Source organism: Cucumis sativus, chromosome 1 (genome assembly GCF_000004075.3).
Source record: "Cucumis sativus cultivar 9930 chromosome 1, Cucumber_9930_V3, whole genome shotgun sequence".
NCBI classification, from domain to species: Eukaryota; Viridiplantae; Streptophyta; class Magnoliopsida; order Cucurbitales; family Cucurbitaceae; genus Cucumis; species Cucumis sativus.
This window is the reverse complement of record NC_026655.2, coordinates 26,091,461-26,115,351: the sequence shown is the minus strand read 5'-3', so window position 1 is coordinate 26,115,351 and position 23,891 is coordinate 26,091,461. Positions and strand designations below refer to the sequence as shown.

The 23,891-nt window shown below is 31.9% G+C and overlaps 5 protein-coding genes across 6 annotated transcripts; 3 read left to right on the top strand and 2 right to left on the bottom strand.

The window, feature by feature from the left end:
* Positions 1 to 360: 360 nt before the first annotated feature.
* On the top strand, positions 361 to 1,721 carry LOC101210194. The gene is made up of 2 exons (XM_004144078.3): positions 361 to 955; positions 1,267 to 1,721. The coding sequence occupies exons 1-2, from the start codon at positions 395 to 397 to the stop codon at positions 1,615 to 1,617; spliced, it is 912 nt and encodes a 303-aa protein (XP_004144126.3). The 5' UTR covers positions 361 to 394; the 3' UTR covers positions 1,618 to 1,721.
* A 2,791-nt stretch (positions 1,722 to 4,512) lies between these two features.
* LOC101208324 (hypothetical protein) lies at positions 4,513 to 7,118 on the top strand. Of its 2 annotated transcripts, XM_004143982.3 has the most exons (5): positions 4,513 to 4,632; positions 4,803 to 4,950; positions 6,130 to 6,282; positions 6,455 to 6,630; positions 6,721 to 7,118. In XM_004143982.3, the coding sequence occupies exons 2-5, from the start codon at positions 4,819 to 4,821 to the stop codon at positions 6,821 to 6,823; spliced, it is 564 nt and encodes a 187-aa protein (XP_004144030.1). In that variant the 5' UTR covers positions 4,513 to 4,632; positions 4,803 to 4,818; the 3' UTR covers positions 6,824 to 7,118. The 2 variants fall into 2 exon arrangements, with proteins under 2 accessions (XP_004144030.1, XP_011660017.1); XM_011661715.2 differs by having other exon boundaries at positions 4,527 to 4,950.
* Positions 7,119 to 8,778: 1,660 nt separating this feature from the next.
* LOC101207838 (hypothetical protein) lies at positions 8,779 to 11,071 on the top strand. The gene is made up of 9 exons (XM_004143980.3): positions 8,779 to 9,181; positions 9,352 to 9,565; positions 9,672 to 9,724; positions 10,003 to 10,039; positions 10,147 to 10,212; positions 10,299 to 10,403; positions 10,503 to 10,653; positions 10,727 to 10,803; positions 10,893 to 11,071. Exons 1-9 carry the CDS (start codon positions 9,072 to 9,074, stop codon positions 10,977 to 10,979), a joined length of 900 nt encoding a protein of 299 aa, XP_004144028.1. The 5' UTR covers positions 8,779 to 9,071; the 3' UTR covers positions 10,980 to 11,071.
* Positions 10,976 to 15,472, bottom strand: LOC101209944. The gene is made up of 6 exons (XM_011661714.2): positions 13,680 to 15,472; positions 12,774 to 13,207; positions 12,508 to 12,669; positions 11,875 to 11,950; positions 11,534 to 11,689; positions 10,976 to 11,389 (listed from the first exon to the last, which is right to left on the bottom strand). The coding sequence occupies exons 1-6, from the start codon at positions 15,336 to 15,338 to the stop codon at positions 11,249 to 11,251; spliced, it is 2,628 nt and encodes an 875-aa protein (XP_011660016.1). The 5' UTR covers positions 15,339 to 15,472; the 3' UTR covers positions 10,976 to 11,248.
* Positions 15,473 to 17,888: 2,416 nt separating this feature from the next.
* LOC101208079 (auxin-binding protein ABP19a) lies at positions 17,889 to 19,721 on the bottom strand. Its single transcript, XM_004143981.3, has 2 exons — positions 19,430 to 19,721; positions 17,889 to 18,612 (listed from the first exon to the last, which is right to left on the bottom strand). The coding sequence occupies exons 1-2, from the start codon at positions 19,620 to 19,622 to the stop codon at positions 18,158 to 18,160; spliced, it is 648 nt and encodes a 215-aa protein (XP_004144029.1). The 5' UTR covers positions 19,623 to 19,721; the 3' UTR covers positions 17,889 to 18,157.
* Between the last annotated feature and the right edge of the window lie 4,170 nt (positions 19,722 to 23,891).

Genomic DNA, 23,891 nt, shown 5'->3' with positions numbered 1-23,891 from the left:
GATTATTTTTCAATCTCTCAAACTTTTTAAAAATGATTTCTTTTAATATATTTTTTATATTTGTGGTTTGCACTAAAACTCATTTTATTATTTCCTTATTTTTCGTGTAATAGCATATATATCAGAAACAAATTGGAACTTGGAATTACTTAGTCCACATTATAACGTAAATGTATATACATAAATTAAAAGATAATGTGATTTTATATATTTTACTTTTATTTTATGATTTTGCGTGAAGAATTTGATTAATTAATTAGTCGAAAATTATATAAATGGTAAGATTACCATACCTTTTATCCTTATTTTGTTTTTTGTTTTTATAAGAATCCAATAATCCAAAACCAAACAATACGAAAAATTCAAAATTAAGATTAAATGGTGAAAAAATTCAATGGCTTCTTCCTCTTCAACTTCTTCTTCTTCTTGTTCTTCTTCATCTTCCACGTTTGTTTCTCAAGAAGAATTCAATTTATTCCACAAAATTGATAGACAGCTTTACACAATACTTGCCATTAACATTGGCCGTGACCCCATCGAATCTCTTCAAATAATGGCCTTTTGGCTTTGGCTCGAACGGGTCGGTTTCCGCCACGTCGTTTTCCGATTGCTTCGTTTGCCTGTTCTTCTCATCAACGAACTCGCAGAAGAAGCCCTCGCTGCTTTAGCTTGCATTGTCTCAGACCATCCGCCTCCGCCCTCCTCCGACGAGTACAATAATACCAACATTCCTCTTACTCAAAATTTCATGAAGAAAGAAATTTCTCTTCAGTTTCTTTATGCTAACCGTCATACTGCCTTTGAAGGAGTGGCTAAAATCCGGAATGAGGTTTGTTTTAGAGCCATGAAAGATATTATGCTCCGAGCTCTTAGTCACCGACAAATCTCCGCTGCTGCAGCCGTCGTCACCGCTCCTCTCCCACCTCCTCCGTCAGGAGGAGATTTGCAAACGCAGGTACACATAGTGTTTCTAAATAATGTCTAAAAACACTTTGAATAAAACTCTATAAAATCAATCCAAACAGATTTTAGACTCTAACCCTAGTAGATGAATTATAAATTTAAATTTGAAAAAATATATATATATTTTTTATCCTTTTAACATCTTCCTCTAATTCTATTCAAAATTTGAGGTTTGTTTCAATTTTGATTATGCGTTCATATTTAGATAGTATAAACATAATTCTCTTTGATTTTGATTTTTTATTATTAATTGCATTGTTATGATTAATGTATTAATGATCTTTATATAATTTTAAAATTAAGGTGCCACCGGAAGAAAGAGCAATGTTTGTAACATTTTCAAAGGGTTATCCGGTTCATGAATGGGAAGTTAAAGATTTTTTCAACACAAACTATGGAGATTGCATTGAAAATTTTCAAATGCAAGAAGTAGAGGCTAATGAACAAGCTTTATTTGCTAGAATTGTTTTCAAATTCCCTTCTACTATTGATCTCATTCTTAGAGGACAACCAAGAATGAAATTTACTATCAATGGTAAGCATATTTGGGCTCGAAAATTCATTCCGAAGCAGCGTCTGTCCCCGCCTTCGCCGCCACCATCGTCCGCGGTGGCTCCACCGACGCCTTTGATTACCAACAATTTAAGAAGATAATGTTTGAATATTATTTGTGATTTTCAAATATGGAAAGTAATTGATATTTGAAGAAAAAAGTTACAAAAAGAATGAGATTCTCATGTTGAGTTTGTTTCAATGATAACCCCTTGCCTTATATTGACGTATTTTGATCATTAGCTTTTTTTATATATATATTTGTTTATTTGATTTAATAATTAACCACACATACGTATATATTTAATAAAAAAAAAATATTACTTGATTTTATTTTATTTTTCTCTTGGAATTAAATTGTGTTATTTTACCTTATATATATTGTAGTATATATTAGTAATATTTTCTTTGGGAGGTATATATAATTACTTTATTTAATAACAATATATGGAGAGACTACGCAATTATAATATATATTAGGATGAAAGTATATTACTTGATTTGATTTTTTATTTTTATTTTCTATCTTTTAATTAAATGGTTTATTTTAGTTAGTTTTAACATATGAAATTTTGAACTTAAAGATAAATTACTCCAATTTTAGCATAAAACTAAACTAATAAACTAATAAATATAAATCAAATTACTCACAGATATAGTCTAAATTAAAATAATAAATTTAAACATATCAATTATTATCTTTAGCAATAAATAATTAAAATCTATAGTATTTATGTAATAATAGTAATAACATAACATTAAACAATTAGACTAAATAAATAAATATAGGCTAGTTGGGATGGTGGTAGGGAGGTTGAATGTTATTTTCATTTAGCTCACGAACACTATTTTCTCTTGCTTCTTCGATCCTTAATAAAAAAATATTTTTGCATAAATTGGACATCTCTATGTTTGGACACTTAAAATAAAAATTTTAAGATATATAAATCGTATTTTGTTGAATACCGTATAGGTGGATTTCTTTGAAATCTTGTTTTTCATCGCTGAAGCTAAATGTAAAACTTTTAGTTTCGATTTTTAACTTGAGTGACACAAAGTCATGAGATAGCTTATGAATAATTTAGGCTCAAAGAAAAAGCAAGTTCTTCTATTTTTTTTCTTTCTAATTCTATTTATTCTTTTCTTGTGTGGTTCAAGTCCTCTAGATCTTTGGTCTACTTTTTTTTTTTTTGAAGAAAAGAAAAAGTGATTTAGTTAGAGAGATGATTTTTTAAAATGAATATCACAAAAATGAATGTAGTGTTTTTGTTAATGTGTGTGAGTGTATTTTTTGTTACTTACCTTAATAAAATTTTAAGATCGGAAATTGTTTTTGTTTTCTGGAAGCAAAGGTTAATGTACAAGAAAAACAAGAATTAAAAAAAAAAATGAGGAAGGGAAACAATCATAAAATAAACTTGGCAATTCTTGTGCCAATTAGCTAGTTTATTTTAATGGTATGTTTAAAGATTAATTTTGCACATTCAAATTAGATTTTTGTTCTTCCTAACTAAAAACATTAGCTTTAAAATAATTGCTGACAATTGCCTTTTTAGAAAAAATCAAACTATACTTATAGAAAGAAAATTAATGTTTGGTAAATTTCAGAATAAAAATGGACTACGATGTTGGTATGTAAATATTATATATATATATATATATTTTTTGTACAAATAGTAATTAAATAAACCTACCATTAATATTACCTTCTTAAATAATTTACAATAACTAAATAAACCTACTATCAATGTTTATAACTTTTTAATAATATAATTGTTTAAATAATTATTTTTAAAAAATTAATGTAAACAGTTATATTTACAAAACATGATAAGATTTTATATTTTACGAAGGATAGATGTAAATAAACATTAATAGAATTTAATATTAAATTTTTCGATATAAAAATAACGTATACTTTTCCCTAATTAATTGTTAAGCATAAAAAAATAATTTTCTTTTTAAAAAATCAATATGATATCAATTAAAAACAATAGTTGTTTATGTTATATGCAAAAGGATGATTTTGAAAGATAAAAATGAATATTGAATTCCTTGAAAAAAAATCTAAAACACATTTTAAAATATAACAAACAAAAATATTTACAAAATATAACTAAATCTATATTTACGAAATATAACTAAATCTATCCAATTATTTTTTAAAACTAATGGTGTCGTAAAAGTAATTTTAATTAGTAGAGATTTAATACAAAATTTATTTTACCAAACATAAAGATTCTTTTAAAATCAATTTCAACTCTTCTATAATCAACCCCAAACACACTCTAAAATTCGTGTAGTACTCGTGTATAAAAATTTATAAATTAAAATATCGTTTTAGTCAATTGTATTTTAAAATTTATTCAATTTTAGTTTGTGTACTTGTCAAATGTTGAGTGTTAGTTATGGTATTTTTCAATGTCAATTTTAGTTATCATACTTTTAGTAAGTGTTAAAGTTAATCTAAATGATTTTTATTGAAATTAAATAAATAATCACAATAATTTTTAGTTACACACAATTTATAAATATATTTAAAAAATTATAGTAAAAATGATTAAAAAATAAAATTTTAACTAAATTTAATTTTTGTTGGAAAGTTCACTACTAAAATTGAAAATTTAGAACTACATAAATTAAAATTCAACCACCAAAATCATATTTTAACTTTAAAGTTATCATGATTATTTAATCTATTATGATAAAAAAAAGCTTTAAGTAACTAAATCAACTAAAATTCAACAAACAACTAACTATAGAATTAGGAACTAAAAAAATGTCCTAACCAAATTTATAATTCTCAAAATTACAAAAACCATATGTTTAATAAAAAGGGAAATTGTAAAAAATAAAATATTAACAAAATATTTGCACTTGATTAATAAGTAATTTTTCTATTTTTTAAAAAGTTTCTACTAAAAAATATAAAAAAAATGTTAACAACAAAATGAAAAATCTATTAAATTCCTTTCTTATCTATTATGCTAATTTCTCTAAAAAAAAAGTTCAACAAAAACTTTGTCATCCTTCCTATCTAAACAAGAACTCAAAATTCAGCCCCTCCCTTTAAACTCGCATTTCCCAACTCGCTGCTCTTCTTCTAGTTCTATACATGTATGCATAAACCAAGAATTGCCCATTTTTTGTTTCTTTTCAAGGCTCTCTATTCCCTTTTCTTCTCAAAATCATATCTTCTTTTTTTCTTGCCGGGTTTAAAGGGGTTTTTGGTGGCTGAATTTCACTGAAAACGGTTCCGGTTTCCTTGATTTCTGTTTGATTTTCAGCTATAATTACTTAACTATGGATTCCGGGTCAAGTGGCGACGAACCCACTTCTTGGGAAGACCTCTGTAGTATCAATTTGATGCCCTCGGAATTGTTCTTGAAGTTTCGTAAAGAGTTGCAGGGCTTTCGAGTTGGTGTCAATTTGGAGGTACGTTTACAGCTATGGATAGTTCTAGGAATTTTATTAAAATTGAATTGAAATTCCCCTTCAAATTATGGTCTACCTTTCAGAATTCTGATGATTTGAAGATTATTTATATCTGTACTTCTAATTATGGGTTTGGTGGGTAGTTCTTGCTTCTTTGGGCTGCATTTTCAAGGCTTTGCTGTAGTTTGTTTTATGGAAGTAGCTGTATAAGTTGTATAGAAATGCCAATTATTCATATCAGTCATGTTAATTTGTTGTTTGGAGAAATTTTGTTGAACATCTGGGTTCAAGATAGTTTAATTTTAGACAATTAGAATGTACTTAGGAAGTTGCAGTTTCCTTTGTAAAGCAAAAAGAAAAATGAAAGTGAAAAGTGAATAGTTAGTTCACTGGTGCTAATTGATACCAAGTTGAATCTGTAGGGTCTCATGTATTCCTTGCGTGCTTCTACATCTCGTTGCTTTTTAAAGAAGGTCATTTTTGCAGTTTGGTTGGCTTTTGGAGCTGAGTGACGATTTTGAGTCATGAACATTAGTTTCTTTCTTCTCTTAGAGTTCAATAATTGTGGGGTGGAGTATTGAACTATCGAATTTTAAGATGGCAGTTGGTATCTGCTGTGACATTGGCAATTAAAGAAAAACAAAATCTACATAGTAGAGAAATTGACATAGTGGCCTAATTGTTTTTGTTTACTAAAAATGTGTTAGCTACTTCCGTAAGCGGAGAGAGAGATCTGATTCTTATTAAATAGAAATATTAGATAATAAAGATTTAGATGTGCTAGTAGAGTTAGCCTACTCCTCTAAACCTGGCCAAAATCGTAAATAACATAAATATGGATACAAGTTAGGTTTCAAGACATTCCAACGATAGCTTATCCACTAGACTATGCTTGTATTGATGATAAATATGAGTTGAGTTCAGTAGTTTTGTCTTTGTTATTTTTCTGTGGTTAAGCTCTCAATGTTATTGTGAGTATTTGTGTGATTGTCTCATGGACCATTTTGCAACATTGGAACTTGATGATTATCAAAGGTTTATGAAATCCTAGTTTGTGTTATAACTATAAGAGGGTAATACATTCCTGCTTTTTACATTCTCTGAAACTCTTGTTAGCACGGTTTGTGTTGATTTATGTACTCTTAGATTTAATGGATTGGCATTGATTATTTGGTTCAGTTCTACAATGCTCCATGTAACGAATACGAAGCCAAGCTTGTTCTGAAGCCATTATATCCGAACCAGCGTTGGAAGTTTATCTACGAGCCAATCCGTCAAGACATTCGTCTTCTTTCCAAAAAGATTCCTGTTACCAAGTTTCTAAATCTTCAGGTACAAAACTTCTAAGTTTCTAACCCACTTGTTATAAGGCAACAGAGCCAGAGATTAATATGATTGCGTACACTACATTGTGTTACCTAAAAAAGAAGAAAGTGTGTGGTTTTCAATCTGTACTGTTGATGACATCCAATTCTGTTTTCTGTTTCTCAAAATACAAGTGCAGGTCGGTATCGGACATAATTTTCAGATGCACGCCACTGGTTGGAAATGGAAGCTAACCACATGTTTAGGTGGAGACGGTGTATCTCGCATACGAAACAAGTCATCTATTAGCCCATTTCCAGGATTGGATTTCCGCTTCGGATGGAGGGCAGATTATGTTCTTCCTGAAATTACAGGGTAATTGCTATAAATCATCATCACCTTAGAGCTCAGATTGTCATAGAAATTCTCAGCTGGTTACTGTAATATTAATGTTGTTTTCGACAGGGCTCTAGGCACTGGTGAACCGTTGTTTAATATGAACTCGGGAAGATTGGAAGCCTCACTTGATAGAATAGAGGCTATTGTCACTCACGGTGATGAATCTTGAACAACACCCCCATTGTGAAGTTGAGAAGGTGAAAAGTATAGCAGCTTTAGTATAATTCAAAGCTTCTAAAAGATGAAAAAATTGCTAGTTTACTTTCTCAGGATGACAAATTTCACAAGTTGATTTTGGAGCACTCTCTCAAATTTTTCTCTTCCAATTACTCACGTTTTCTTTTATTTCATTTTAGTTGTAAATTTGAAAATCAATCAAGGTTAGGAATCTTGAGGAAGATGGATACTTCTGTTACACATTTGTTCCAAACAAGTAAATGAATTCATCATACATAACATGATTATTGTTGGTTGGCTTGGACGTCATATATACAACTAAATAAACCAATATAATAAAATATGGCTATAAACTTCTTATAAACATTTTCAATCATTTAATATATATATATATATATAAAAAAAAGCTCAAAGATCTATAAGAGATGTACTAAACACAAAATTATAAACTTAGATCCAAATAGACATATCTTATATACTAAACACAAAATTATAAACTTAGATCCAAATAAACATAATTGGAAAATTCTAGAGATTGAACTATAAAATGTGAAACTTGTTTTTTTTTTTTTTTAAATTTGTAGTTAATTATTATAAAGATAAATATCAATTTACCCCGATTATTATAAGACAATAAATACATGAAGAATCTTTTACTGAAAATTTAAATTTATAAATTTAGGAAAGTTTAAGAGTTGAATTGAAGTTTATGAGAGAGTCACCAAAACTTTAGGTCATGAGTGGACATTTTTAGATTTTTTTTATTACAATATACATTATATACTTATATATATATATAAATTCAAATTAGTATTAAGGTCGACCCACATGGCTGCTGCCTAAAAACAGCTAGAATCGCTGCTGGTTTTATCCACAAAGCAAATTAATTGGATTTTTGTACTTTTATATTTCATCCTACAATAATAGAGTTTTGTACTACTATCAAATATATATATTTCATTTCAACCTTAATTATTCCATAAATAAATATTAAAAGTAGAAGGGTTTTTTTTTTTTTTAAATCTTAATTATTCCATAAATAATTGAAATTTGATAGTTCACTCTCCACTTCATAGATGCTTTTAATAAAGTGATTTTTTGGTTACTTCAACTTAAAAAGGATACGTTAAAAGTATAAATTTGATGGTCAATCTAGTCTTTTTAATATTTATTATATAATAACTAATCACTTTTTTTTTTTAACTATAAAAAGAAACGAAGTGACATTGGTATCTATAAGGATTTTACTTTAAAGTTTTCTTCCATATTTATCTCCTAAATTTATAAACTCAAAAAGTATTAACATGTAAACAAATTTTGAACCTAAGGTTGAAAAATTCTTTCCTTCAAACTTACATTTAGTTGTGGTGTTATGGAGCAAAATTTAAAGTATGTTGAAATATTGATAAAAATGGTATTTATGAAAAAAAATATAAGAACTATAAAAAGTATTTAAATTGAAATAAATTATTTCAAACGAGAAATATTTCTAAATTCAAAAATCACAAAATTATTATTTTGTTATTTCGAAATTTTCTTAAATTAAAATAAACACTTTGTTATTTTAAACCAGTTAACACTACTATTATTATTTATGTAATATTAACACTTCACTATTTATTTCTTTTAAGTTTTATGAGGTCAATTCCGTACTAATATTGAAAAAAATGTTTGTAAAAAATTAATACTACAAATTAAAAAATTAAAACTCTTAAAATTTCGATAAAAATTTAGCTCAATTGACGTAAATATATATATAATCACGGTGATTAAATTAAAATAAATAATTTAAAATTAAAATAGAGAGGGAAATATTTGTAGAGTAAAATGATTTAGTTTTCTGTTTTTTATTTTATGGATAAAATACAAATAAAACAAATTGTGCCACGTCAGCCAAAATGAAACGTGGCGAAATCTGAGAGGATCGCTTAACCTTTCTTATAGTAACTTTCGAAAACGAAATTCCGCGAAATAGAAAAAAGAGAGAAAATTGAGGGAAAAGCCAAAGAAGCCGATTCTTCTTCGTCTTCCACCGCGAACGCAGCCCAGTGCCGGCGTTAGGGCGGATTCGGAATCTCCGATCGCCTTCTTTCTTGATTTTCGATGTGTTTTGCTTCTTTTTACCTTCAATTTGTTTTTCTGACGATTTTCTTTAGTGAAGAACAAGGGGGATTGTTATTGCCCTTTCCGGTTTCTTCTTTTGTTCTGTTCGGAGGGTAAAGAATTTGTTATTAGTTTCAATGTCGGCGGCAATCTCAATTTATCGTCCGGAATTCTTGGGATCTGTTCAAGATAGGTGCCGGAATCACCTCAAATTTCATAGAACCTCCGCCTTTGCTTCGTGGAATATGTAAGTTCATTTTGACTCTGTTCTTTCTTCTCCTCCTTCGGTTTGATTCCGGCATCGATTTCTTGTTTACCTTTCTATAGTCGTTGATTTGATCGGATAAGGTTTCTATTTATTCGCTATTTTTTAATGTTTTTAACAAATTTGTTTATTATTTGTTGAATTTGATGCAGGACAATGGATTATAAATCACATCAAACGATGAAGAAGGAAGAAGTTTCTATTCAGATTTCAACGCCACTATTGCTGCCAAAGTTGAAACCATTGGCGTGGAGCGGGTTACAGTTCGACCGGCCGCCACCGGACGATGAAGATTTAATTCACCTGAGAAAATTAGAGTTTGGTCAATTCGTAGCAAGGGAGGCTGTGATTGACGAAGAATTGTGGGTAAGTGATTTGATCTTTTATACATTGGAAGAAATCTTTAATCTCAGTATCTCAAAAGAATTATCTTTGGACCATAAGAATGAGTGGCGATGTTTGTTTGTTGTAGACAGCGGCATGGCTTCGAGCTGAAAGTCATTGGGAAAATAGACAAAATGACCGGTAAAGAAACCTTATCTTCTCAAGAACATAGCCACTCCTTTTTTTTTTTCTCTGTTAGCAGAAGAAACCAATAGCTGTAAAGGATAAGGTTGTAATACTCAATATTTCAAGAAACGTTAAAGAGAAAAGAAAAGAAAGTAGGTATTGTTTGAAAGTTCACAGCTTCAGCTTATAAGATAGTTATGTATAGAACAATGGGAATTCTAGGGAAAGAAGTGAGAGAGTTGATGATGGATTGGATAATGGATACAACTGATTGTAGCTTTGCTTTAACACAGATATGTTGATAGCTTCAAAAGGAAATTTGCAGAACAGGTAGGAAGAATGGGTAGATTTGTTTTACTTTGGTGGTAGAATGCGAGTTGAAGATGAATTGATTCATACCCTTACGTTCTATATATGTATCCATTGAATGTTTGCAGGAGTTCAATGCTATAAAAAAGAGATGTGGTGGGCAATATGGACAGACATGTACATGCATCGTTACGGTGTGAAAATATCCTTTTGAAACCGTGAACTTTTTATGATTATGCTGGTGGAATTGGCTTTAAAGTCCTGTTCTCAACTTTCTCAGGTAAGGAAGGAGCAGAAGCATATAAAACGTACAGTGATTAAAAGTGTAGTAGCAACTCTTGATCTGTGCTTGAGGCATTTGATGCATGGCGAGACTTTTCCAGGGGTCGAACCCGAATTTATGTTACTATTATCTACTTAGTTCTCACCTTTCCCCCTTCTTCCCTTTGGCTAACTGCGGGAAGGAACCAATTTTGATACGCAGGAAAGAGAGAAGAGTCATGTATGCAGCATCAACAAAGAGATACCAAACAAATATGCATACATTTCAAACCTATGTGTATTGAAAGCAGCACGTCGTCAGGGTATTGCTGGCAATATGTTGAAGTTTGCAGTTTTAACAGCAAAATCCAGAGGTATAATTCAAAAAAATATGAAACTTATAGCAAATGATTGCAAATATGGTTTCTAATAATATTTTTATGGCAGGTATTGAACAGGTATACGTCCATGTACGTAGAAACAACACACCCGCCCAAGCATTGTACCAAAAGATAGGATTCGAGGTAACACTTAGTTCCCAGATTTAAAGCTCCATCTACGTTTTGTTCTGCTTCACTTCGTGGAGCTCACACACATATGTTTCAATTTTCAGGTGGTTGAAACAGCAAGTTCACAGTTGGTAGAAGAGCAAACTTACCTTCTATGTCTTAACACAGAGAAGCTAAACAATGAACATTGATGTTGATATTCATTTTATAAAAAAATCTTTGTACTGACAATTGAAACTCACAAAAAGTATGAGCGCAATGAAATTTGTTGTGTAAAAAAGTACGTCAATTCTAACATTCTTGTGTAATGCCTATATACAAAATATTTCTACAAAAAAAAGGGCAACTAGCATTTACAATTCATAGCCAAGCGTTCAGTAACAGAAAAAAAAGCTTGCACTGATCACTACTGGATTCTAATATGAAGAGCACCAAAATGATTCGAGCTGAAACCAATCCATCAAAATGAGGATGGCACAGAGGAATGATAACTTGGACCTTCCCAAGAGATGTGAGGCTCAACTTGCCAAATGGGAGACAGCTTCAGTCCAATGATCTCTACATTTGGATTTGAGTGCCCATCGAGAAATACATTGGTTACCTATTAAACCAAGTCAAGTCTTAAATGTTATATAGCAGCTTTGAAAGTTCCCGGTGCTAAGAGGGAAAAAAAGGACAACCAATCACTTTTTTCTTAATGTTGTAAAATCTAGCACAAGTGGAGGGTTCAAACTAAGAAACATACCTGAGAACATCCAAAGAGTTTGAGCTCTCTTAGAGATGGGCAATTATCAACAATCAAGCCTAGTGCCTCGTCACTCAGTTTTCGACACCAAGATAGGTCGAGACTAACCAAATTCTTAGAGAAACGGGCGAGCGAAATTGCTGTGCAGCGGCTAACCTGCACAAACCAACAAGGAAAGCCAACATCTTCCATTAACTCAACTTAAAACCATTGGTTCTAGTCTAAATTGATCAAGAATGACCTAGCAAAGGGAGGGGCATTCCACGCTCAAGTTGTTCGTCTATCTGTTCGTTCTAGAAAAAATAACAATGCAAATTAGAGAAAAGGAGGTAAATATGCACCTTCTTGACACTGTTCAGTGAAAGTTCTTTTAAATTCCCCCTTGATATCTCCACAAACGCAGCAACAGCCTCATCACTGTCAAGAACAAACCATAAGTTCTAACACCTCATGCCCAGTGAAATACTTTTGAATGGGAATTATTCTAGATATTGTTTACTTTCTGATACTCGTCTTAACTAAACTCAAACTGAAACAATTTGCTTTTTATATACATATAAACTCAAACTGAACCAAACATTAGAAAGTTACTACGTAAATGATCACTCACTAATTGGAAGTAACATACAATTTATTTGTAATCTTCTCTGTAACACTTTGAAAATGCGACAGTGAAAAAAACCTTTAAAATATACAATACTTCCCGTCAATAGCCATCTTATAGAACAAGGATCATAAGCATATTAAATGTATTAGTCTCATGAGAAATAGGAAGTGTCAGAAAAAACAGATAAATTGACATAACAACTATTATAAATTGCTAGAAGGGCAACAGTGGAAGGATTGTTCTAATCTAACCAATTACTGTAGCACCAAAATAATATATATCAATATGGTGAGGTTGACTTCTTCTGAACTCACAAGAAATGAAAGCATTGAAGAACTAAGTATCTTAAGAGAACTCTAGTTAGAACCTGAATAGATTTCGGGAAAGCTTTAACTTTTGAAGAGCCTGGCAACCACTTGCAAGACAGCATAAAGCATAATCCGTTATCTTCGACAGATTCACAAGGTCTATAGCACATAGAGCAGAGCAAGTTTCTGATATGGCTTTTATGGATTTATTGGTCAATTTCCTGCACCCAAGGAAGAAAACCGAGTTCAAAGAGAAAAACAAAATGACGTAGCATAACGGTATTTATAACAATAATTCATAGAGATATATGTCCAAGGAACATACACACAATTGGTTAAAATGAGTTGCTTCAGATTATGGCCCCCAGCTGTCAGGAATTCTTGAATGAACTTGTCACAAACATCTTCCATTCCAGCTAATGATAGCACTTCCAAATGTTGAAGCTTATTCATTGCAGGAACCATTAGCATTGGATCGATTTTTAGGCAATCATCCAGATACAATTCCCTCAGAGTTGATCCCAAAGAATTGGCTATAGACTCTATACTTGAGAAGGTGAGAAAGGAGCACTGGCTCAGATTTAAAGAGTGCAATGCAGGAGCCGAACATACAAGTGCAGCGACACCATCATCAGAAAGACAACATGCACCTGTTAGGGACAATGACCTGAGGGCAGGTAAGCTATTTGATGACCGAGCTAATGTAGATAATAGGACAATATCATAGATACTACGTCCACACTGGTAAAGCTGGAGTATCTGGTTCAAAGAAACAGGACATGTCATTTACATAGAATAGAATGCAAGAACAAGAACTACGCAATAAGCTCCAAGTTTAAGCCGTGCATGATTCAGCCAAAGAAACGGAGATAGTATTAAAAAACATATTCGGAGATAGTATTAAAAAACATATTCCATTCCTCCATAACACAAGTTTCCAAGTCAAACGGACTGGCAGGAAGAAGAACACCATATATACAATTAAATATTCAAGTTTTTTTTTTTTTGAAAAAAAATTAAAGAGTGGTGAAGAGAGGCTTTCTCTTCCAAGATTTAAGATACAACGAAGCAGAAATTTCCCCAATGCAGCAGTATAAACAACAAGTTTTCTATGTCTCGTGATTAATTCCCACATGAAGAATAATGGAAAAGGCAGCAAAATTTATAGTCCTTTCATTAGAATTTTTAAGGTTGGGTCATTAATTAATCTAATGCGGAAAACTATATGTACCATTAATTTGCTAGTGTCACACCCTTGAAAAGATTGCACGAACTCCTCTTCACTCAGCCAAGAGCAGTCCCTTATACAGACTTCAGTTGGGGAACCACAAAGAAGAAGATTAAAAAACTGACTGTTCATTTTTCGAGAATCACAGAGTAGCCGACTAAGCTTATGCCTGAAGGTATCTGGAACAAAATCCAATGAAGAAATTGCATCAGCATTTTCAGCAAGAACCCTTAAGCACAAATCTCCCAACGAGGGAGGCAAAGACTGGGACCGTCTACAATACGCTCTCCTTTTAGGGATCCATTCAACTGGTTCAGGGTCATTCTCCTCTAAAGATTTTCTAACTCGTACACGTACACCATTCGCTCGGTCACTAGCAATCTTCATTGCAGTAGAGAATGGCCCGGGCCAATCTTCTATATTGTCTTCACTTTCAGCCTCAACATTCTGCAATCTGTCATTGCCCTCATTATAACGAGCAAACCCAATAGCCGTTCTTCTTCTTAAGTACAAATCCAAACGACCTACCTCTTCCGAACTAGACTCCATCTCTTGACTATCATTGCTCTGAGGGCCATCATCTACCAGATGTGCGGGGCCGGAAGCCTCACCTTCTATGGAATTATATTTATATCTCGAGTTTGAATCCATTGTAAAGTCTGTAGATAAAGACAATAGAGCTTCTGCAATCAATCTCCCTTCAACATTATGTTCCGAAGCATTTCCTTCAATTGCTGTGTAGCCATTAGCATCCATATTCCCTCCATCAGAGTAACTTGCACCAGACAAATTTGTTGTATTTTCTTCAATTACTACTCCCTTCAGTCTGTCACGAACAAACTGATAATTTTGATGCTCAACTAGATTATCACTTAACTCATCGTTTGGCTCAGAATGTAACACAGCCGTATCATTTCTATTTGAATTTCTGTCATCAACAATCCATTTGCCCTTTTCTTTTCGGCTGAATCTATTCCTACTATCGGTACAATCATTCTCTTCAATTCTTGAGCACTCTTCATTTAGCTCTTTCATCAAAACTCCTCCAATTCCATTCAGATCAGTTGCAACATTGTCACTGTCCTTTAAACGAGGCCCTTGTTTCACCGTTTTTCTCTTCCCCCAACGTAAACTGAGACACTCTTTCCTCCAAGAACTTTCATCCTCCCATTCCCCAGGAGGCGAATCCATAGTGGGGTTCAACTTTCTCTTACCATTTACATTAACCTCGTCGCTCTTCGACCCTGTAAATTCATTCAAGCCCTCGGCTCCTTCATTAACCCCAAAACCCTCAATTTCATTACAAATTGAACTTACCACCAACTTACCATCCGAGGCCAGACCCAAGTCTCGATTATCAATCGTCTCCGATTTCATCAACGTTCCAGAGAAATTATCACGGACGCGATCAACATCGCAATGCTCAGGACCAAGCCCTTTGGCAGCAAGTCGGAAACTCCGCCTCCGAGAAACTCCGGGACTGGACAAGCCATCGGAGGACAACGCGGTGGAAACAGGAGAAGTATGGGGAGGCGAGTGAAGGGGTTGAATTTCCTGATGTTTAGAGGGCGTAGAGGAATGATGGGGAGTTTCGGAAGGGGATTTTAGGGATTTGGGAGTGGGCGGCGGAGAGATAACCTCTCGAGACCTGAGAACCGTCATAAAGAAGAATAGTGTGGCGGAGGAGGAAGAAATAATGATTGGAATATCGGAGGTGGCAACGGCGCCGGAGAAAATCAGAGCGACGGAGAAGTGGTTTTCTTGGTTAGGTTTTATTTACATTAGGAAGAAGACTAGAAGCTTCTCCTTCACGCTTCTTTTCGGACAGTTGCGCTTTCCCGCCAAACGCCTCGCTCTCGTCATCCACGTCATATTTTCACCTTTCTTTTTTCTTTTTAAATAAACTTTTATATAAGTGGAAATTTTTTACTAATAACCCAAAATTTGGCCCGAAATTGCCAATTCACTCCGTTTTTTTTTTAAAAAAAAACCATCAAATGACTTTATGAAGCTTGAGGCGCATTCATCGTCGCCGTCTTCGCAATGCAAGGGTTCGGAATTCTCGCCAGCGACATGGTAACGATTGTAATTTTTCCTTAATTTTTAAGACCCTTTTCAAAGCTCCGTCGTACTCGGTGGACGCCGTGAAATCGACGGTGCCAGAAGCGGATTACGTATGGGATGATTATATTAATGTTGGGTTCCTTGCTAGAGCTTTTAACTTACTATTGGGGGATGAAAATGCCGGAGACGTGGCTTTACACTGCCTTGGTTGCGAACGACGATGAGAAAGCTTGTGTCAGACATGTTCGAAAGTGTTGAATGTGGAGATTGGTCAAAATGTGGTAAATGAAGACTCAAAGTAACACCAATACAAAATTCAATCTGTGAGAAATTTCTGGAGATCAGATATGGGATTCATCTTTTAGGGACTGCCACTACTTGGCTTATTTTATCGATGTAGCTTATTGTACCCAAAATTTATTCCAAAAAGAACATTTTTAGAAACAATTATTGCTCTTATTTGTGCCACTCGTCGGAAGAAACATTCCCTTTACTTGTTATGAAATAAAATGAGAAATGATGTTTTAAAGTTGGGAGATATGAAAAAAAAAATATTAGTTAAAAAAACTCCATAAAACATGTTTCAAAATACTCTAAAAATGACCTAAAGAAAGTATAGTTCAATCAATTTAGGGTTCACCACTTCAAGTTTAAAAGTTGCCATAAATTTGCTAGCTAATAACTTCTTAAAACACTTGGATGCAAAATCAACTATATAATTGAGTTGGGATTGGACATTCAAAATTTGAAAATAGATAATGTGGTTGAGAGATATTTGTTACTTGTGTGAGATATTTGTTAGATACAAAAATAGTAGCTAAAAACTTTCTAAATCACGTGCATAATCACCATAAATCACATAAAACAAGTATAAATGATTTGTAATTCAATATTTAAAATTTGGTAGTTGCGAGATGTTTACGAGATATTTGCGATATACATAAACAATATCAAAAGAATTTCTAAAACATGTGCATAATCACCCTAAATTACATAAAAACAAGTATATAATTGATTTGAAATTGGACATTTAAAAGTTTGGAAATTGTAAGACATACTTTGAGAGATGTTTGCGAGATACAAATACAATAGCTAAAAACTAGTTCGAATAAGTGTAAATCACCCTAAAACATATAAAACGAGTATATAATTGACTTGTCATTATGGACATTTACAATTTAAAACTTATGCGAGATGTTTGCGAGATATGAAACTGTTGCTAAAAACTTTATTAAACACGTGTAGAATCACCCTAAATCACATAAAATATGTATATTCGATTAGTTATTGGATATTTAAAGTTTAAAATTTGTGAGATATGTTCGTGAGATAAAAATCATAATAGCTACAAACTTTCTTAAACATGCGTATAAAGTCACCCTAAATCACATAAAACAAATATATAATTAATTTTTGACACACTATTTGACGTTTGGACGTTGTATGATGTGTGCTTGAGAGAATAAAAAAAGTAACAAAAAAATTCCTTTTAATTAGTATGCGTCAAACAATCTTAAATCACTTTCAACAATTGTAAAATTGATTTTTGGCTACACATTTATGGTTTATATTTTACCAAGAGAAGAACAAATGAGAGCAAACATATACAAAACTAAGAGGACTATCTATAATAATAATAAAAAAAATACACTTCTACATCAACAAAAGCTTGTTCAAGAGTGGCTAGTAAAATTCTAACAAATTGCAAGAGTTTGGAGAGAAGTTAGAGAAAGATGAGAGAAAATGTGGAAGAAAGATGTTTCACGTTTTTTTAGGAAAAAAGAAATGAAAAGAAAATTTTCTATATTTAGGATCTGTTTGACAACGCTCCTGTTTTCTTATATTAAATATTTGTAAAATTAGAAATAGAATGAGGACCCTAATTTCCAACCACGGAAAGTTTCAAAACAATATGATTTCAACCGTAAGATTTGGGTTAAACACACTTTGTCTAAGATCAAATATCTTAGACAAGAACAAATTTCTCATCCAAGATGGGAAAACTCCACAAGGATATTATTAATTTAAACAAATATATAAAAAACTAAAATTTAAGTCACAAAATCATAGAAGGAATGTGTACTTTCTTAAAATTTAAAAGATTAAAATAAATAAAGAGACATAAATTAAAATTAAACAAAGTTAAAGTTAAAAAACGAAAAAGTACTTGTTACTTCTCTTATTCTAAAAAATTAGGGTAAGAAAACATCAATGGATAATATAACCTTACAAACTACACCATACAACAATCATACAATCACCAAACACATGATATGATGATTGAGTGGACAGTTAACCATCCAAAACCTAAAGCAGTACAAACACATACCCTCAAATTACACGAACAAACACACATGAAGAAACCTTAACAATGAAAACCAAGCTCTAATAAAAACCAATCTCATTCTCAAAATCTCTTAGCCACTTCCACCCAAAACACCCTTCAACTTCTTGATAGTAACAGGGTCCAAGAATGTTGTTTTCGCGACGATATCAGTTGGCAACTCATTGCCAAACAAGGCGAAATCCAAAATTTGTAGCCCAGGGTTAGGGCTACTGAAGCTGACAAACCCAAGAGCAGCGGTTTTGCCAGAGTTTATTTGAAAATGCAGCAGTCCTTGAGGGAATATCATAATGTCACCTTTGTTCAGTGTTTTGAAGTATACAGTATTCGCCGAAGAAACAAACCCAGCACAGATCACACCTTCGACCACAAGCAGAATTTCGGATCCGGCAGGGTGAGTGTGCATTGGTATCACTCCGCCTACTGCTATGTCGAGGCGAGCTAGAGAGACTCCAAGGCCATTCACACCCGGGAATTGGGCAGTGAAGGCGGGTGTCACTGCAGCCTTAATGAGGTTTGAAGTGTTGCCTGTTAAAGAAATATGAATAGATGATTAAAACAAGTATTTTGTATACTTATTAGTTAAGATATTTAAACTAAATAGGAGTTTAACGTGATATCAATGTGGTCAAGTTCGAACTACTTTAGTATTATTTCTCTCTAATTCTCAATTTGGAATATGCTTTTGAGGTTGGAGTTTATTTTTCGACTAAACCGACGTCAAATCGACTATAATCAATTGAGTAAAGGTTTAAATCGACTTCAACCATAAAGAAGTACAAAGCAACCGTTGTTGGTTGGTTGATCAATTAGTTTAAATTTTTGAAATTTTAGAAAAATGGATATCAATCGAACCTCTCCTTATCTCCGACCAACCACCTTCGATTAGGTCAATTTCTTTTTTTTTGTTGTGTGTATGATACTCCGCTTTTTCTCATGCCAATAGCTTTCTCCCTTACACAACAATCATAATTTATACTTTGGAAAGAGATCTTTAAAATACCCTTTTGACAGAAGGCAATAGCTAGCCAATTGCTTTTTCTAAAAATTAGTTGAAAAGTACTTTTTAGGAACTTTTTGGTTTTGTTACCAAAAACACTTCTGAATTTTGACTTAAAAACAATTTATTTAATAATCACTCTCAAACAGTCTGTTTTTTGATGTCGTTGACTAATTGTTCACCATTTGTCAATTCTCAATCTCATGATTAAATAAAAAAAGAACATTGGAATATGAATAAATGATAAAGTATAAATTACATATAATATAACCTATTATTCCAAATTATTTAAGTTTTTAGGTCTAATATATAAACATACAGTTTAGCATTAATTAATTAATTTACCAGCAACACCAAGACCCGAAAAGACAAAGTCTTTTTCTGTGACAAGGGACGCCTTCTTGCAAGGGAAGCCAGAAGGGGTATCAGCAGACATGAGGTCGGCGACGCAAAAGTCTTGGACAAGAGCATCGGAAAGGGAGGCTGCAAGGAAGGAGAAGGCGAAGAAAAGAGGAAGAACCATCATCTTTTTAGCCATAGATAATTTATAATAGTAATCTCAGTATGTGCATAGTTGAAGCAACCAGGGGATTTATATAGAATTAAGTAAAGAGAGGGTATGTAAAAGAAAAGGATGACAATAGCAATAGGGTATCCCATTCTCATGCAACATTTTGTGTGAAGTTGAAAGGGTGTGGTTAAGATTTGGACAAAAAATTGAGCTGTGAAGCATGTGAATGCTTCTGTTTTTCCATTGAAAAGACAACAAAAAGTTTCTTTTTGTATGCTGTCAAAACCATTTAAAGGAGGGAAAAATATCTTACACCCAAAAATATCTCTCTTTTTATTTTATTTTTCTCTTTTACCAACAAGAACTCAAATTAGCTTTCTTGCATTCAAGAAATATTTCAGATAAAGTACTCAAATTTTCAGAGAATGTTCAGCTTTCATGATTATAATAAGATTACAAATTTAATAATTAACTAAAAAAGGGAAAGAACATTTTATTTAAAGTTGTATAAAATGTGGTTTATTGGTAAAACTAATTAAAATGTGTGTTTGGAAAAGTTGTTTTTGAGAGAACTAAAAGTGATTACGTAACAATCTCACCCATTGTAGTTTTATAAGGTAATTTATTGATGTTAAATAAATGTGTTAAAATCACTTTCCTTTAGCATATTCTCCTACTCACTTTTCTAAAAGTGGATTCTCGTAAATATAACCAACTTACTTCACAAGTCAACTTGAGTTTAGCTTAATTGTAGTTGACATGACCTTCACTTTCCATCCTAAAAGTGGAAAGTTTGATTCTTTCATCTTCGTAATTGTTATATTTAAAAATTTCCCCATTAACTAGGGTTTGCATTTAGGGTTGGATTAGTTCAATGCCAATTATTCTAGAAGCTATTATCAACTCCAAAGCAAAGCCTTAGTATATTTAGTATACAAAACATGAGTTTCATTTCAATATATACTTATATAGATGCATGTGTTTGTCGTAATTGTATAGTATCGAGATTCGATTAAAACCTAAACTTACTAATAGATTTTAGTGCTATTCTCATGATATGAATACTCAATAGATATGAATTCGTGGGTTTTCTTTACATTTTATGCATACATCTAAGAACGCAAATCCGTCTCTTTGGATAATTTCGAGAAAACATTATTAGGGAGATATCTATTTAAATGGTTAAAAATAGTGAATTAATCCAGCAGAGAAATGGGAAAAAAAGACCCCCAAAAGATTTTTGAAAAAGAGAAAATCCAAAGTGGGGGCCATTTCATAGTCACATGAGGAAGGTAATGAAAAGAAGATAGAATTATGGAAGGGGCAAAAGAAGACATAATAACAGCTAGCTCTCTGTATTTGCAAGACCCAACAATCATCTCATTTGAATTTGAAAGTCATTGCAAAGCTTTGAGTGGAGGAGAAAGGTTCCCTATCTTATTGGTTACTTTGTTTTACTGCCTACCATTGGATCTGCTTAAATTTGGATGATTTATCTTTTGTCCTCACATCATTAATATTTACTTTCTTTATTTTTGTCGGGTCTAGATGATTCTTACGATCCTTAGTTATCTACGTACTATATTTCAAAACCACCTTAAGATTTTAAATTCGTAATTATCTACGTACTATATTTCAAAACCACCTTAAGATTTTAAATTAATTTTTTTATTTTGTTGTTACAATATAGACAATTTTCATACTATCTTTACTTATTGTGTCATTGTGTGTCATGTTAATACATAGGATGAAACCTATATTTAACATTAATGTTGAAGGATAAACGAGCATGGCAACAACACTCTAAATTCATCAAATTTAACATGAAATTCAAATGGAAATAAATATGAAAATTTAGAACACTAATTATACCTTTGCAGTGGCAATTGTCCCTCGATTCTCAATCGTTTTCGTTGATTATTCCAAGCGGTAGATCATTACAAAAGTCTTCTCTATTATTCTTGGTGACCAAATTTTGTGTTTGGAGAGATAGTGAGAATGTGAATTCACTAAAGATCAAATCAATATTGAGCAATATATATTTATTTCTTATGCAAATTCAATTTGCATTTAAATGATATTTAATTAGAGAGAAACAATTAAAGTGAAATTGGTGGTTCATTTTGGTTACATGTGTGACTCGTATTTTTCATTTGCACGTTGAATTTCCAAACTAAAATTCAAATTCAAATTATTTGATTTTAAAAATTTATAATTATTTATTATTTTATATTGATTAACTTAATTAATTTTAATAATAAAATAATCATATTATATCAATCAAATACCAATGAATTCAATTGATCCAACTCAAATCTCTATTCAAATTTTCGATTTTTACATATTTCTCAAAACTCGTTAATTATTATATCAAATATCATTAACGAAATTAATTCGAACTATACATTTGAATTTTTGATCACCCTGTTTTAAATTTTATTACCATAATGAGCTAGTAGAGAGACCTAACAGACTTATATATAAATCATGGGCTCTAACGATCTAAGATTGACTGGCTAAACTTTTTTAGATCAAACTAATCAACATTCGTTAACTAAAGAGTCATTCTACTAAAGTTTCGTTGTTGCACTCCCCTCACTATAGATATATATTTATGTCAACTTGATATAACCATGATTAATAAGTTAACCCTCCTCACAAGTTGTTCGTAATCTCAGTTGGATCAATTTACTTACACTTGAAATTACTTCTTGTTCGACCTTAAGTCCCACTGATCCTCTAATGAACAATTGACTTAAGGTTCAACTTATAAACTGAAATTCTTCTCGGGTCAATGAGAGGGTGGGGTCCTTTATTCAAGACATGGATTCAGTGCATAAGGGAACAACCTATCTATTGGCTCTAAAGCGGTCAAGAGTGAGAATTCCATCTTGCACTCTATGTTCCCAACTATCCATCTGGTCTTACCCTTGAATTGGGAGGCTTATTTGACCATCGCTGATGATATGTTCTCAATTATGCAGATTTAAGGATAATTCCACGTGAATAAAAGTTCATAGTTTGCTTAGGACTAAGGTTAAGTTACCTAGGTCATCAAATTAAAAGAAATAGTCAGTTTTAAAACACTAATGATGTTATAACGTAAAAGTGACTATTTAATGGTTGCGGTCTTATAGAAACTTTTTGAATAGGGTGCTCTCACCTTCATGTCTCTACATGAACGATTGAAGATCACATCGTTTATACTAACTACAAAGCAAACCACAATCATAGTGTTACCAGAATATAAGACGCCCGACCTTATTCAGATACTATAGACCGTTTAGGCCATGCATGAACTCGAACTTGATCTACATTTATGTCTCTACATAAAGTTCAAGTCTATGAAATAGCCTCAGAACCTTAGTTTATTGGATTCAAGATTATAGTAATTCTATTTCACTAATAACTATATTAATCAATAACCACTTTATTCAATATGATTAATTTACAAACTACGAGTTTTAGGATATAAATTCCAACAAATGTGAGGTTCACAAAAATTTATGAAGACAAATTAATAACACGAATAAGAGAGAGTATGATACTTTTGTAGTATTAAAAAAATTATCTTCCAAATAGATATGAGTACAGAATTGGCAGGATTTGACTAAAAAATAATCATGAACCTGAATAGATATCATGTATCTTGAAGGAATATATATATTAGAAATGAGATATCATCACAATCTTTATAAGATACACGAGTCAATTAGGTATAAGATGAATCATCGTATGTGCTTGTGTGATAGACTTGACCTAATCTACACAAAATTTACTTGTCTTTTGCTTAGTAGGGGGATGATTGTCATTGGTTTTGTTGATGATTGTTCATACCTCTAACTAAGAGTAATATTTAGGTGTAACTTGATTTCTCTACGTTCTAAAATTAAGGAAATATATATGTATATATATTTATAAAATAAAAGTTTATCATGTGTGTGTGACAATTTGTAATTAAACATTTGCATGAGCGACACTTTGTAATTAAACATTTGCGTGAGCTACGTGAAGTGAATGAAGATGAATACAACCTAAGATGAATATTTTTCATATTTATTGTTATTAATTAATTGAACTGAAGTTTTGATGGTTATTTTTTATATTTTAGTTTTAAATCTTGTCTTTTAATGCCAAACTTTCCATAAGATAATCATTGTAGTCTTTTCTATCCCAATATAATATGTTTTACAGATAGATTAAATATAGGTTTTTGAATCATATGCATTCATATCTTGTGGACTTCATCCATTATTTTTATTTTTGGTACAAACACAAATTAGGTTGAATTTGCTA